The sequence below is a fragment of the Oncorhynchus kisutch genome, linkage group LG6, assembly GCF_002021735.2.
Source record: "Oncorhynchus kisutch isolate 150728-3 linkage group LG6, Okis_V2, whole genome shotgun sequence".
NCBI lineage: Eukaryota > Metazoa > Chordata > Actinopteri > Salmoniformes > Salmonidae > Oncorhynchus > Oncorhynchus kisutch.
In genome coordinates, this window is record NC_034179.2 from 65,829,803 (window position 1) to 65,846,222 (window position 16,420).

At 41.9% G+C, this 16,420-nt stretch overlaps 1 protein-coding gene across 2 annotated transcripts in view; it reads left to right on the top strand.

Annotated features, from left to right (window-relative positions):
- Positions 1-16,420, top strand: part of LOC109893227 (integrin alpha-3) — a 34,282-nt gene that overhangs the window by 10,680 nt on the left and 7,182 nt on the right. The window contains exons 2-12 of one of the 2 annotated variants that reach the window (XM_020486343.2): positions 10,449-10,576; positions 10,874-10,965; positions 11,236-11,479; positions 11,748-11,843; positions 12,183-12,414; positions 12,616-12,809; positions 14,503-14,591; positions 14,805-14,941; positions 15,115-15,192; positions 15,346-15,413; positions 16,280-16,416. In XM_020486343.2, the coding sequence (XP_020341932.1) occupies positions 10,449-10,576; positions 10,874-10,965; positions 11,236-11,479; positions 11,748-11,843; positions 12,183-12,414; positions 12,616-12,809; positions 14,503-14,591; positions 14,805-14,941; positions 15,115-15,192; positions 15,346-15,413; positions 16,280-16,416 (1,495 nt within the window). Of the gene's footprint in view, positions 1-10,448; positions 10,577-10,832; positions 10,966-11,235; positions 11,480-11,747; positions 11,844-12,182; positions 12,415-12,615; positions 12,810-14,502; positions 14,592-14,804; positions 14,942-15,114; positions 15,193-15,345; positions 15,414-16,279; positions 16,417-16,420 lie in introns of those variants that run through there. The other variant, XM_031827203.1, reaches the window with a different exon arrangement.

The following is a 16,420-nucleotide window of genomic DNA, read 5'->3' on the forward strand; positions in this document are numbered from 1 at the left end:
AGTGGTGTGGTACTACACTTGAACCTGCTTTGGTCAGGCTGAGTCGGGTTGAGGTGGGCTGTTTGTAACATCGCTGTGTCAGGTGCTAATGAGAGGCAGATGCATGTTAAAGGGACAGTTCACCTGTTTTTAAAATTCACATTTATTATTTCCAGCACCATACCAGTGTCTACCTTCCAATATGGGGTTAAAAAGTGAAGTGCCCGTTTAATGCTCTGTGGGGGAACTGGAGAGATTCGAAACATCACTCCAACAGGAAGCACCTGTCAAGTTAGGCTTCCGGTCCAAACTGCACCCTGGTCAAAAGTAGTGCACTATATATAGGGAATAGGGTACCATTTGGGAGGTATAATAGTAACTCAAGAGGATGGACAGGGCTCCGGCTCTGAGTGTTATAGGAAGCAGACCTTTCGTGGTCGGTTTTGTTGTATCAACCAGAACAGACAGAAAGGTGACATAACTCATTGAAATGTCTGACCTTGTTTGACTGTCTGCTGTGGGAGTAAAGATTCTTCACGTTCTCCCTGTTTCAAAGGCTCCTTTTTCATGGCCTCGGTGGTCGCGTTCACTGTATCAACCGCAACAGAGAGAACAGGAGATAGTAAGTCATACAGTTGGCTGATGTTGCTTGACTAGTAGGCAATATGTCCACTGTCCGGGTAAATATCCCAGGTTGCCTTTACAAAAAGGGATTTCTAACCTCATGGGTCTTTTAAAAATAATGGTTAAATAAAAAGATTCTTGACATTCTCCCTTTACAGAGAGGCTCCCGAGTCCTCCAGTTTGTCGGTTCCTAAATTTAAAGGGAAATTGGATCTGGCGAGTCCTCCCGAGCTTTCTTTCCAACATGACATAACTGAACGTGAGAGACACACCGTCCCTTATTACGAACCCCAGGTGGGGAGTTCAAAGGTTGTATTTGGCATGCCACGTTTTATTCCAGACTTCCACAGCAGTCAAAACGTTAACACACTCCCTTCCACTTCCACCACTGTCGGTGTCGCGGACATAAAAAGGTTCCGGTGGAGGAGTAATGTGACCCCCGGAAACTTTTTAAGTCAATGAAAGCTTTATACCCACACTCTCAGCCCTCTTGTCCTGCAGACAAATCACCCATTTCCTTCATAGTAACCCATTCTTTCCGGTCTTGGCTGTACTCTGTAACAGACCTGGGTACTATTTGAAATCATTTAAAATACTTTAGCTGTACTTGATTGAGCTTTGCCATGGAAACAATAGAAAAGTCCCTAAATTGCAAACCCCTTCCATATACCTCTCCAGGAAGACTTACGTAAAAGCACTCTTAAGTAATCAATAGATTTCAAATAGTATTTGAACCCAGTTCTGGACTGTAATAGGGTATCCTGTCCTGTCCCACAGCACCATGACGATGACTTCCCCATATGGTGGTTGAAAGAATTTAAAACGTTGTTTTTTTTAGCTCATGTTACTTTGGTGGACTGCTAATCAGATACCGGGATGTGGTTTTTGTAGTGGTCTCATTGTGCTCCTACATCACACCTGTTCTGTACTTCTGTGCTCGCTGTTATTGTCTACTCATTATTAGGCCTATTCATTGTATTCGCGTATGGTGTGATGATCGTTTCATTGATTCATCCGTTCAAACGTAGCCTACAGTATGTTAAGATTTAAATCATTATTTATTTCTGAGCATCGGACAATTCATCGTGTCCTGTCTTGGCGTGAAGTCTAGTCTTGACAGTCTACTCCAGTGTTTCTCTGTTTCTCTGGACAATAGCCAAGTCCAGGGTCGGGTTAGCTGACACTTTGATGTGATAAATTCCAGACTGTCAACACAAGGGGCAGAGTTAGCGGGGTTACTTCCATGAACACTGCTGTACCTGCTGTTGATTTGACAGCTCTGTGAGAGACCTGAGCTACTTCACACCATGTGATTTAGTCACCATGTGGCTTGTTGATTTTGTGCACTCAAGATACCTAGCTATGACATTTGAAATCTACCGTCATCTGAGGAGAGACTGATTTCATAATTGTTTTAATACTATGAATTACAGGATAATACAATGATAACACAACAAGTATGTTTTATTATTTAGTCTCCCCCCCCCCCCCCCAAATTCTGTCTCCTTCCGTGCCTTGGGGTAAAACAGCCAACTAGTGATTCATCATGTTTACAGGTTCATCAGACACCACCTATAGATCTGACAGACTAAACATGCTTATTTTAAAAGTCGCTTAAAACAACAAGGTAAGGGGTCAGCTCATTAATGGTCTTTATCGGTAGATAGTATTTAAAATGACCTTAGGGCTAAAACATCCTTGGCATCTACATTTCCAGGGATTTCTCTTTGTGTGTGAGTGTGTGCATCACGACAGACAGACAGACAGACAGAGGCATATAGTCAGGTTAATGGTTCTGACCGGGAGTAGTATTTGTTTTCAAGAGAGTCGATTCCGACACCAGGTAATTCCACATAATGAATGAGATATACACTTCTGGCTTGTGTTTCACTCTGGACTCCAGCCGCGTCTGCTGTCCGACTTGATTTAGTCTGTCTATTAGTTAACACACGGGTTCTGAAGACGGCTGGTTAGGCCTCTGCTTCCCGTGGCTGCTCGATACTGTAACCTAATCACGCGTCTTGTCTCTTTTTCCTCCATGTTTTGTTTTTTGTACCCGTGCATGCAAAGTCGCTGAATAAACAGACAAAGGAGGATTGCATGAAATGTGAATGATTACTGTTTTAAATGTTTTAATAAACGGAGACTTAGAAAGTATACTTCTTTCTTATTTATTTTTTTGTGCGTGTGAAAAATGTACTGTTGTTTCTTTGTATGAATCAAGTAAGTTTTCATTTTTTTGGGGGGGGGGGGGGGGGGGCACGGATTCTCTCTCTGTATTGCCTCAAAATATCAACATGTCCGTCTTCAAAGCATACCCTGTTCATCCAACATCATTTGGACGAGGCTTGATTTGCTTGATGGCAAACGGGCAGAAGACCTCGTCTTGTCCTTGAAGGCTGTGCGACACCCTGTGTTGCTGGAAACACTGCTGTGTGCTTCCTGTGTACGTGAGGTCTGCGAAAGCTACAGCATCATCTCTCTGAAGTTCGGACTGATGTCATTTTCACTGCCACTTAACTTTCCATTCCCCCCCCCCCCCCCCCCGTGATGTGATGGGTGTGTGGTATCTCTGTTCTGTTTGCGGAGACCAAACTGGACATGACATGTCATCGTGTTTTCCGTTGGGGCGTATGCTACTTCAATGTTTGCGACTGCAGCACTCTGTGTTCCTTTTGGTATATCCCTAATAAAAATTCAATGTGCATTTTTGATTACTTTCTAATACGTACATTTACATTCTTTTAGAATCTCTGTGAGGGTCAAGAGGTCAAGATATAATTCTTTATTCATGTGGGAAGCCATGTAAACCAGTTGCTGTTTTAGATGTTTTTTTCTCCTTCTGTGAAACAGATTGATCTTGATCTCGTGTCTTCAATCGTGTTGCTCTGTGCAGGAAACACTGAATACACTGGAATGCCTAAAGAAGCCAATCCTGTTGATTGTGCTGAATGTCTTTAGATGTGGCCCTACACGTTGACAGAAAGGTGCTATGTTTAGTCTCATGTGGATGCATTCGTGCCAGGGGACAATATGGTGATCAGCCGTCCGTGTTGTCTCTCTCTACGGGCAGTTTCACTTCCTTCTCTCTGTCAGGCCTAGCTGTCGCCGACGACCGTGCAGCAGGTTCCCGGAGCTTATCGCCATGGCGATCTTATATTGCATTGTGTATTCAGGCCACCCTCATGTTGCCAGTTGTTTAGCTACACTTTCAAAGCCAGGCCTCAGTTTTCTCCCTCACAGGAAATATATATAACCCATGCCTTTTTCCCCAAAAGCCATGTTTGAAAAGACAAGGCCACATAAGTTAGCGAATGCTAGTGCTAACATTTTGTTGACAACTATTAGTTATCGGACTACTCTGTGAGAGAGGTGACACAACAGCCATGTTGATGATACAGTACATTACCATCCATCAATTTTGGACATTCACTATTTCACAGCAAACTGACCAAGCGTTAAATCGTCAAGTCCATTCTAAATACTTCATCCACCTGGCTATAGTCCTGGTATTCACCACAGAGTAAAACAAGTTCCAGTATGTCCTAGGAGGTCATCGGTCACATCCTGTCTCAGGTGTCGTGGTCTGTTGTACTGTGTGTGCCAGGGCACTGGGCCAGTATGGGAGAGGAAATGATTCAGTCTACCAGCCAGCTACATCGGTCCTTTTTGCAATGCTTCCTCTGTTCTCTCTATTACTTATTAAACCACTAGTTCTCTTGATTTCCAAGAAGTGGGTTGCTCAATTTTAGGAGCAGCTTTGGAAAGGTGTGGTGGAATTTTCAGTGGACTACTCACCAAGATGGCCTGCCAAGCCACTAAGAGGTCTAACCCATAAGAGGTCTAACCCCTGTCTCAGTCCTTTGGATTTAGGGGTTTTGTGAGAGGATTATTCAAAATTGAGATTCCAGTGTAAAATCACTTATTGGGAAGATGGCAGAAGTTCTTCATCACCCTGTGACCTTTACAGGTAGACTTTGCTTCCAGTCACACAACATTGAGAGTTCATTGAAGTGAGTCTTGCGCTACAAAGTGAAGTGCATTCAGCCCCAGCAGAGACTTATGCCTTAAGAAACACCACCCCTAAAAAAAGCTAACTTCTTATTACCGGGCATGCCTTTTCACGATATCTCGTGTTCATGTAGATATCTTAGTCATTTATTTACTCTACTTTGCCAACTCTTCCCCACTGAGTATTGTCATTGGTGACCTTTGTACAGTATGGGATGGTTAGGACTAGGAGGTGTGTGTGTGTGTGTGTGCACAGTGGGTCTACAGTACGTGTGTTTACACATAGCCTGACTATGAACTGTGCCATATCTTCCCCTTTATCCCTGACTTCCCACCTCATCGCTGAAGGATTTGGCTTGAGATTCAGAGATAAAGTGAATAAGTGATTGTGACGTGTCTTAGCACGAGTTCCCATGCAGCCGATGCAACTCAATCGGAGACCTTTATGCTTCTCTCGTTTCAGTCGCCCACAGCATTGCCTGCGGTAGCACAAGTGAATCGCTGTTTCTATTGCACGAATGAGTGTGTTTGCTTAAGGGGTTTGGTAATGTGTCTTTTGTTAACTGCTCATGACAATGGCATCGTTAAAACGGTTAGGCTGTGCGAATGAAAGGACTTGAGCACCTTTGGCTTTCAGTCTTTTCAAACAAGACTCGTGTTGTTGTTTTTACCCAACCCACAAAGGCTCAATCATTCCCATGATAACAGCCACTGACTTGAGTAGGTTTAAATCCGGTGTACTCAAATAGTAGAATGTTGATAAGAGTTCTACTTAAACAATTGTAAATTGTTTTGAACCAGAGAATTCAGATTAACCCCTATACTGTGTATCACAGGGCATTTGCTCAGAGCTCATCAGCAAAGGTGAGAAACATAAATCAAATACTTGGAAGTGAAGACAAACATCCCAAACACGGATGATATCCTAACAATCCAAGCAAGCAAAGCAGCCTGTCCAAGCGTGTAATATCATATAGCAGGGAAGAAGGCAGGCTTGCCTGCCTATGTAATTGCGTACAAGGTATGTTCAGTGGGCAATTGGGCATAACCCTTTTACGGGAAGAAACACATGATTTCACATGTGAAACCATTTGGTTTTGGAACACTTCACATATGATGATATGTCACATAACCTTTCACATGTGGATTTAAACCCATACCCTGCAAACAAGAAGGTGCTGGGATGTCCCAAAGTAGCCACAGTGTTTTCCACTTACATATGGCTACATTATGTATGTTTATTTATACAGTAATTATTACTCAACATGTCCTCACCTGGGATTTGAACTCTCAACTTCTTGCTTCACAGCATTCTGATCTTCCTGCTGTGCCACTATTTCTGTGTCAGTGACTGATTGCTCCTGTATTCATACACTTTGGACTTTGTATAATACACCCAAGAAAAGCTATTATATTTATCATAGTGATTCAGGAGTAATGCGCCCCTAGACAACTATACAGAATACCCTTGAAATGCTAAGATAAGTGAATGAAATCAATGATGAGAGAATACTAAGATTAACTGATAACTAAAATAACAGTGCAGATGACACTCTTTCTCCAAGTGCAAAGATATGTTATAAGTAATGAATGTGTACTAGCAGCAGAAAGATCACTGTAATCCAGAGGTTGTGAGTTCAAATCCCACATGAGGTCATATTGAAAGGTCAGTACTAGGTGATCATGTAAAAATGCAATCATATTGACACTGATTAAAGATTTGTACATCCTTTTTTATAACACATTTAACTCAACAGCGTATCACCTACCTTAAAACACCGATACCATTTCATAACTTCCCTTACACAAAAAAAGGGACATTTCACATGCGAAATAACTGTTTTCACATATTGAGCTGAAATGTTCAACAAGAGACACGTGAGTTCAGCTGTTCGCATGTGAAACTATATGTTCACATGTATTCAATATACATTGAGAGAAAAACACATTCCTAATATTGAGTTTGACCTCCTTTTGCCCTTAGAACTGCCTCAATTTGTTGGGGCATGGACTCTACAAGGTGTCGAAAGCGTTCCACAGGGTTGCTGGCCCAAGTTGACTCCAATGCTTCCTACAGTTGTGTCAAGTTGGCTGGATGTCCTTTGGGTGGTGGACCATTCTTGATACACATGGGAAACTGTTGAAACTGTGAAAAACCCAGCAGTGTTGCAGTTCTTGACACAATCCTGGCACATACTACCATACCCTGTTTAAAGGCACTTAAATCTTTTGTCTTGCCAATTCACCCTCGGAAGGACACACATACACAATCCATGTCTCAACTGTCCCCATGGCTTAAAAATCCTTCTTTAACCTGTCTCCTCCCCTTCATCTACACTGATACACGTGGATTTAACAAGTGCCATCAATAAAGGATCATTGCTTTCAGCTGGATTCACCTTCTGTTCCTAATGTTTAATGCACTCAGTGTAGAGTTCACATGTTAAATGTTAACACCACCTTTTCATCTGTGAGGAGAATAACAGGTTTTCACCATACATGTGAATTGTAGATTCACATGTGGAATTAGCATTCACACACAAAAAACTTTCACAGGTGAAAATCAAACTTGCACTTTCATTTCGTAAAAAATGTTCACGAGAAAATCTAACTCTCACATGTGGAATTGCATTTTGATGTGAAAAACGTTCAAATGTTGTCACAAGTAGATTCACGGTATCACATGTTGAAATGTTGCATCCCAGTGATGTCACATTTGTTTAAAATGAGATCATGTTTTCACATGTTGCTCAAATGTTTTCACATGTTGCTTTTACATGTTGCCACGTCATCACATTAACTTCACATAAGATGACATGAGAAATTCATGTTGTTTTTTTCCATAGAGAAGACACATAAGGGCTTGATTAGCTCTAATATCATGTGCTCTTTTCAGGGCTGGGTTCAAATAGTATTTGAAATCCTTTCAAATACTTTATCTGTGCTCGATTGTGCTTGCCTGGCTCAATAAACCAATAGATTATAAAAATAAATAAAAAACAGCCCATCAGGCACTCAATGCAGGCTCAAGCAAACGCTCAAAGTATTTGAAGGACACTTTCTTCTGTTATGTCTTACAGTACAGTGAGAATGCAGAGCACGCCGGCATGGGCACCATTAGCCTGTGTGCTGGTAGTGTTGCATTCCTTCCTAGTAACCCATGCTACCTGTATGACATACCCCAGCTGCCAGTACTGGAGCTCCTCTTGCTAAAGGAGCGGGAGAGCACTCCCAGGCCAGATGTCAGATGAGTGGAACAATTACCTTGTGTTTGTTACACAAGTAGGCACGTAAGCGCACACGTATGCACATAAAACACACACAAACACACAAACACACACACACACTGATCAGTAGTGATCCTCCTCTACTCTCTGGTATGTGTATATCTGCTCCTTCTCTCCAGTGGGCTAGTGGCATTTGTGATAACATTATCGGTGTAACTAGACAGCCTGATTGGTGGAAGTCAGTAAATGTCCTCCCTATTATCTCTGTCATCGCCTTGGTGACGACTGGCATTTATTCCACTTGACTGATGAGCTCTGAACATTTATGTCTGCCAGGGTCTAGATACTGCAGTCAAAGCTGAAATATCTGTCTCTGTAGCTACAAATGCACCGATCTTCTTAACCCAGAGGAGCTCTCACTTGACACTTTTCCCTTTTCTGGATTCCTTATAGAATCATTGTGTGCCACAGTCGTGTCTTTACTATAATGCATTCTTGTTATGAATGAATATTCTGTGGAATTGCTTGATGTTTCTTTCTCCAATGTCCCATCCACATCCCAAGCGACTTATGAATGAGACGTGTTGGAGAGAAAGAGAGGGAGAGAGAAAGAAAGGAATGATGAATTAAAGGAGAATAGACTGATTGACTCGGGTTGTTTGGATGCTGTCTTGTCCTTGTATGCCACAGCTCACTCACCCTTTACGTGACATGCTCATTTCCTCGTTCCTGGTCGGGCAAACCTGATTTAGTCACATGACACAACCCAACCCGCGTCCTGGGTGAGGGGAGGGGGGGCGACAAAATTAAATTAGACCCCCCAAACTGGATGAGACCGCTCGGAGGGACGGATGGGAGGAGAAAGGTGCCCTTCAGTTCAGAACTCCTCACTGGTCCTCCCTGTCTTCCGTCTGTCATTGTCTGGCTGTCGCCTCTCATTGCTCTCTCCCTCCTCGGCCCTCCTCCCCAGTCTCTCCTCTGTTTACTCGTTCTACCTCTCTCCAGTCTGACTTCTTTGTGTCTGACCTCTCCCCGACTCGTCCTCATCAGTACTCACCTCATTGCAGTGTGTACAGCATATCAACGAGAAAGAGGGCGAGATAGGGGAAAATATACACATCCTGGCTTGGCTGCCTGCCTCTCTATTTCACTTGGGCTGTGTTACATCTGTGTTACATCTATTATCTTTTATTGAAGCAAGGGAGGACAGCTCAAATTCTTTGGTTATTACACCTTTTAATCCAAATACATACATTTGACTCTCTGTCTAAAGGAAACAAGACATGTTGAATTACTACTCTCTGTATGGTGAAATAACTCTGAACAGATTGCCAATTAGGTGGCAGTTATCAATGGATCAGTGGATACGCATTGTTAACGTGGTATCATCAATGGTGTAGTGGATATACTCTAATTTTGCTAACATTTTCCCGAACGACCCGCCCGGCGAAGTAAAGTCGCCCTCTGAGAAACAGTGACATATACTCCGAATGACCTAAAATGATGAATTCCATATTGGTCTTTCACAGTCAGGACAAGCCAAGATGTACTGTGCAAGTAGTCTAATAGTAGGCCTACTATTGAAATCGATAAACGAGGATGTCAACTGAGTCAGAAATTCACAGGTTTCTGATTTTTCCTCATTTCTTTCAGGTTTTTAGCTCTCAAAGTTAAAATTTTTTTTTATTGAAAAAAAAATACATAATAATAATTGGAAGTTCTAAGTCAACACCAATGCTTAAACCACATCAGGAGACCACTTTTGAGTTTGTAGTTTCCCTTTAATTCAAGTGTACAGGCACTTAGCACTGTTATTTGGTTAGCAGTGTTTCTGTAGCGGACACGAGGTGGAGTTTGCTAAACAAATGGCCACAGGATTGATTTGATGCAAATGATCATGATTTCATTCTGCCAGGTAGGCAGAGGCTACTTTTAGCATTTCATTGAGAAGGTTTTTTGGGAAAGCCTTTCCATCTACCAGAAGACAGTTAGGCCTATCATTAGCATCTCTATGTTTCATGTTCCTTCTTCATTTGAAACCTGGATGTTTTACTTCATATTATGAGGTGAGGCATGTCTTACCTTGCTTCAAAGTAGCCAAGCCAAAATATGACCATAGAAATGCAGAGGGGAATATTTTAGAAACCTCGTATGCGCTCTCCTGTTCTATAGGCCTATTTTTCAAATCAACTTTCCTTCATTGTTTAGCAGCCAAAGGCATTATCCTAGTCATAGTAGCAACCCATAATAGTTGTTGTATCTTTAGATCTCTAATGGTGTGCACATTGCTTTGCTTAACATTTGGAGAAATAATAGTTAATCAACATTTTAACCACAATATTCTGTTCTGTTAAATCAGCCTTATTCATTGATACCTCGAGTAAACTACTTGTGGGGATTAATTAAGAAGGGAGGTTACACAATGCCCACTGAAAAAACGGTGTATACGGCGTATACCTGCCACTACACCACTGGGTATCATCTGATCTCCTGCAGACATGCATGTGGTGCCCTGTTGTCAGTGAGTTTAACATACTGTACTATAGATGGCTAATCTTGGGGTTGAAATGTAAACGCAGATTTGTTTTGTCTTGTTTGGATCCACAGACTCCTTGTTGGAGCACCCAAGGAGAAGGCAGAGTCTGGCGTGAAGGCCAATGAAACAGGAGATGTGTATACCTGCCCTGTAAACGTTGCCCAATCAGATTGCACCAGGATGAACCTGATTGGCTCAGGTAGACATTGTGTTTTTGCTGTTGTTGCTCAGAGTTGCTAATTCTGCTTTAAAAAATTTAAGGAAATATTATAGTACATTTGGACTAAGAATAGATACTGATTGTTCCACAAAGGTACTATCCATTTAGAACGCCACAGAGGAAATGTTAATATCAAATCAACTGAAATAAGGGATTTGAAGAGGAACATAAGGAAGTAATTTGTTCTGATTCCTAAAACAAATGCCTAATTGTTGTATTGTTATGAAACCCAAAGCACAGTGATGGTGAGTGGTGTGATATACTGTGACCTTTCAGACCCTGACCTCATTGAGGGTGAGGACAGGGTGGAGGATATGTGGCTGGGGGTAACCGTGGCCAGCCAAAGACAGCCAGGGGGGCGAATTCTGGTGAGTAACTTCTTGTCTGCTTATTAAAGCTTCATTGGTTCAAGAGGCCATCAGTCAATCCTCTGGTGAGCCTCCAGACCAGCAACTCTCCTTTCTGAGTTTACTGAACAGATTAGTGTAAATTACAGCAAAAATGCATTCAATATTGATATGAATGATTATCTCTGGCAACTTACTGTATCATACTACTTGATTAAATGGCCAAGTATTGAATGACCAAGACAAAGAGGATCACCTCTGATTCTCTCTCTCTCTCTCTCTCTCTCTCAGACCTGTGGCCATCGCTTTGTGAAGTTACATGGCGTATTGAAGCTGCGTCAGATGATTGGGAAGTGTTATATCCGTGGTAACGACCTGAACTATAATGAAACAGACATGCACTGGCAGAACCCTGATCAGGTGTGCAGCCACACTAAAGACATCACAGGTGAAGTCATGTGCAACATGGGCATCTCTGCTGCCATCACTGACACAGAGGTCATCGTGGGCGCCCCTGGCAGCTTTGAGTGGCAAGGTAGGCATAGATTTGTTTGAGACGGTAAGGTTAAGTACAGTCATGACCAAAATGATTGTCAACCTTGATAAAGACGAGCAAAAAGAAAACGGTATAAAAATACTTTATCAAGGGTGACAATAATTATGGTCATGACTGTATGTTAGCCTGGTCTGTGTGTGCGGTATGTCAACACATATGGTCATTGTCATGCTAATCGTGTCAGTTTTTGTGGTTGTTTCATATTTTGTTCTAAAATGTCCAGTGTGTTGTTCTGCTTCTATTTCAGGCAATGTTCATGTCTCTTGGATGAATCCAAATGTCATCTATGACACCAAGAGAAGCAGCTTCCCCAACTTTGGTAATCGACGGCACATTTACATAGGTACATTTATTTATCTTGCTTTACCCAGGAAACGTCTATATACAGATTTGAATTGAACGGGTTTTTAAAGTTAACAGTGAACATGATGTGTGCGTTTTCTGTTGTCAGTTAACCTATGTTGTTAGTACGTCAGTATGTAGTAGTTAGAACAGAGTGGCTGCATGGCCAGATTTTCTAGTTGCCTCTTCCCGATAGCTAAACAGCCATAACTTCTGCGCATGTGCAAGATTCTCTACTTTACGAACAATTTCTTAAGATTAACATCAGATCACGTAAGTGAGACATAGTATTTTTTTTTAAGTTAGTAATAGTATGTTGTTTGTTGTTGTTCTTTTCCAGGCTACTCGGTGGCAGAGGGCCGAGGCCTCCTCAGCCAGAGCCAGGACACAGTGGTGACAGGGGCTCCTAAGGATAACAAGGATGACGCCAAAGGCTCGGTCATTCTGACTGTGAAGAAGTCGTCGACGTCAGGGGACGGGGACCAGCTGAAACCCTACCTCACCCTGAGAGGCGAGCAGATGGGCTCATACTTTGGGAACTCCCTAGCCGTGGCAGACCTCAACAATGATGGGTACAATATGGATTATAACTTTGTCTTACTTACTCCTCTTAATCCCCATGGGACATAAGTAACTTGTTTTAAATCATTGATCTATCTTATTTTGGAATTAATTTAACTGCAATATCAATTTTTCCTGAATTGATTTAATTGAAATACTATTGGCTGAACCCTGTCAATGAAACAACACTCTTTGTTTGCACATTTTCGTAGTTGGATGGATCTGATCGTCGGAGCCCCGTTCTATTTTGATCGGAAGAAGGAGCTTGGTGGAGCGGTGTACGTCTATATGAACGAGAACGGCTCCTTCCGGCAGAACTCCAGCATCATACTCCGAGGCCCTAGAGACTCTGCGTTTGGAATGGCTGTGGCTGCCATTGGAGATGTCAACCAAGATGGCTTTCAAGGTAAAACATTTTAATAAACCAACATTTTCTCACACTTATAAAGAACCTAGGATAGAAAGTAATTAAAGGCCCAGTACAGTCAAAAATGGGATTTATATATACTTCCTCTCTGAGGTTGGAATAAAATAGTGACATTTATGATAATGCACTTTTAGTGTAAGAGCTGTTTGGAAAAACTGACTGAAATTTTAGCCTGTTTTGGTGGAATGGAGTTTTGAACTGCCTCGTGACATCAACCGGCTATAAATGTCCTAATAGACCATTATACCACAGCGTTGGTTAGAAGGGCATTCTAGAATGGACATTAAAACCAGATAGCGGGACAGTTGGAAAAGATATCTGGAAAGTTGAAATTATATCGGACACCTTGTACTAATGATGCAATTATACGCCTACATATGCAGACCTTACTTGCTACAAAGTTACAGAAAGCTAAACCAACAACCACACAAACTGAAATTGGATAGATTGTAAATGCAGGCCCAACGAGGAAGAACTTAGTTAGCTAGCTAGCATTGTTTGGATTTTTCAGAGGCATATTGATGAACATGAATTTCTTCAGTCCATATGTTGCAGTCACAAAGCAAGTGGCGCTATGCTGTCAAATCCTTCCACGTTTCTAGTTTGACAAACTGTTTTCAGCAATGGTATTTTTCAATTCAGTTGTCATATTGGCAGATTTGCTAGCAACTAACTATTTAGCTAGCTTCTAGCCTAGTGTTTGATAAGCAATGCGATCTCCTCGTAATGAACTGGCAAAATCGGGCATCATCAGCTCAACGTTATGGATGTATCCAAATGAATGTCAATAGAAAACAGCTTGAACAGAAACAAATGCAGCTATTTCGCTGTTATTCTGGCTACGGAGGTTGTGACTGTGTTAGCCATCGCTAGTTGGCTATAGTAACTAGCAAACAAGGTACAATGACGTTGCCAGCGAGCATGGCTACAACGGAACTAACCAAAATATGAGAAATTATGAATCCTCTTATAAAAATGGAAATATCAACGGGAAATTGTTTATTTCTACCGGTAAATGTGTGCTTTAGTATTGTTTTTTTTTGGCAGCTGTGGTGTAAGCAGGATAAACACCTCCGTTCTGTACATTAACTTGGAAAAATGAACTTCGCTGCGTCATCCACATTTCCAAGGTAAAAGGCACAGAACTTTGGCGTTTATCCCCTTACATAAGAAAGAGAGTTCCAAACCTCACTGCCAATAACAGCTAGTTTTCAGTTTCCCCCTCCCCACTCAGGCCACACCTAGACAGTCCCTAGCAACATGAAAAACAATCACAGTAAGGTACCCAGTAAAGAATTTGATATTGAGATAAAAACGGCTGCATTGGACCTTTAATCTCTCAGAAAATAGAGTACAGTATTTAAGAATAAGCTACATGTATCATTTTACAGCATTGCTGTCCTGAACACTATACAGTAGATCACCATAATGTCTATGACACTGGTATTATAAATCTATCATGTGCCTTTCTGACATGAATCAAGGCTGTTTGAATGGGATTTTGACAACATTTCACTCTCACCAAGTATTGGTTCAGTGCTGATATTAAATGAAATGGATAGAACATTCCTGACCCTCAGTGACGGAACAAGGCTTTTGAAGACCTTTGTTGGAGACACAAGAGTCTATAATTTCTATCTCTTTCTCTCTCTCCCCCTCCCTCTCTTCACAGATTTTGCGGTGGGTGCTCCGTTCCATGGAACAGGCAGGGTGTTCATCTGGACAGGCAGTGCTGAGGGCATCTCTCAGGAGCCCAGTCAGGTATGGAAACACACCCTTAGAAACAGGATCTAGGATCCTCCCTGACTCCTAACCTTAGCCGTAAGGGTATTACATGTAAAACTGACCTCAGATCAGCATCTACGGGTAAATTCATCCTATGGGGCTCGTGGTGAGGAGAGCTGCAGAACTAAACAGATGAGGAGCGATTTCTGTTGCAACATCTGGTTGATGTATTGACCTCCCTCTCCTCAGGTGATTGAGGGGGAGGATATAGCTGGAGGTGGGTTCAAGACGTTTGGCTACTCCATCAACGGGGGGCTGGATGTGGATGAGAACCGCTACCCCGACATGGTGGTCGGCTCACTGGACGACCGCGTAGCCTTACTGAGGTAGCTAATCACAACAAGGATCTGTTGTTGCATTTAGATGTATATTGTGTTTTCGTCCATCTCAGTTCTCATCCTTCGAACCAGACATATTGTTTAATGCACAGCAAATCTATTGTATCAACCATAAATCCCTAATGTATGGTATATGTTCATGTTGTTATCTATTTGATCAGGGCCCGCCCAGTCATTCACCTCATTAAAACTCTTGAAGTGACGCCAGGGATTGTGGACCCTAAAGACTGTGACAACTGGTAAGATTTTGTTTGGTATAATTGTATTTGGACATAATGATCTCTTTTCAATGCTTGAGGATACTCAATGTTTCAGCAATAGTGATTAAACCCATGTTATGACCCTGAATAGGGAATCCCTGACCATTTTAGTATGTTTTTCTGTGTTTGCAGTGTGGAGGTGGAGGTCTGTTTCAACTACAAACTGAGCACTGGGGACAAGGACTTCAGGAAGAACGTCAGTGAGTGTGGTTACAACATTGTTATTAGATGACCACTGCTCTAACACTAACACTGCTATTTTAGTGTTGATCAGTCATTCAAGTGACCTCATGACAAGATTGCCAACATGTATGAATGCCATTTCCGGAGCTAATGGAATTCAATTTAGCCCATTTAATTAAATTTGGTTCAATTGATTTCAATTCAATACAGTTTATTTATCCCCAAGGTACAATTGCAAGCCGAGGATGCATCGCGTTAACATGAACCCTAAAGGGCCATTGTGACTGTTGGTTTCATTTGTGCCTAGCTATTAACTAATTGGTGAAAGTGATTGATTGGCAAGACAGTCCAGCCAATTAGTGCAGGTTGTTCATCAAAAGGGGGAGGGTGTAAATTAGCAAGACGTTGTTGGAGTTCGCCTGGCATTTTCCCGTACCCCATGTGGGCGGAGTTGGCTCCTTTTAGACCATTCTCCACCCACCCGGGACACCGGGCCATGCAAAACAAACTCCACCATTGTTACCCTTGAACCTATGAGCTTGTCAAGAAACACACACATAACATCTCTAAAAATAATTTTTTTATGACATCACTGGCTTTGTCCCCTTTCCTTTGTAACCAAAATCATAAATCAAATGACAGATACCTAATATAATTATCTAAATCAATCTTATGTCTGGCATACTGTATGTACGCAAACACAACTGTTGGTTTCATGTGATTTCAAATGTACACAAAGCCTACTTGCTCTTATTGTTTTTATTCATTGAAGACACTTTTTTATACAAACAATGGGGTTAAAAGCTGCTAAATGAATGAATAAATAATTGTTATGAAATTCCCTGTAGTATGTATTCTAGCATTTTGTCCCGTGTCCTCTCAGCGGTGAAGTACACTGTGGAAGCCGACCTAACACGGCACAACCACCGGGTCCGTTTCCAAGACAATGGCCTGGACAGCTACACTGGTTTCTTATCAATGCCATCTGCCAAATGCAAAACGCTGAGGCTCGGACTAGTGGTAA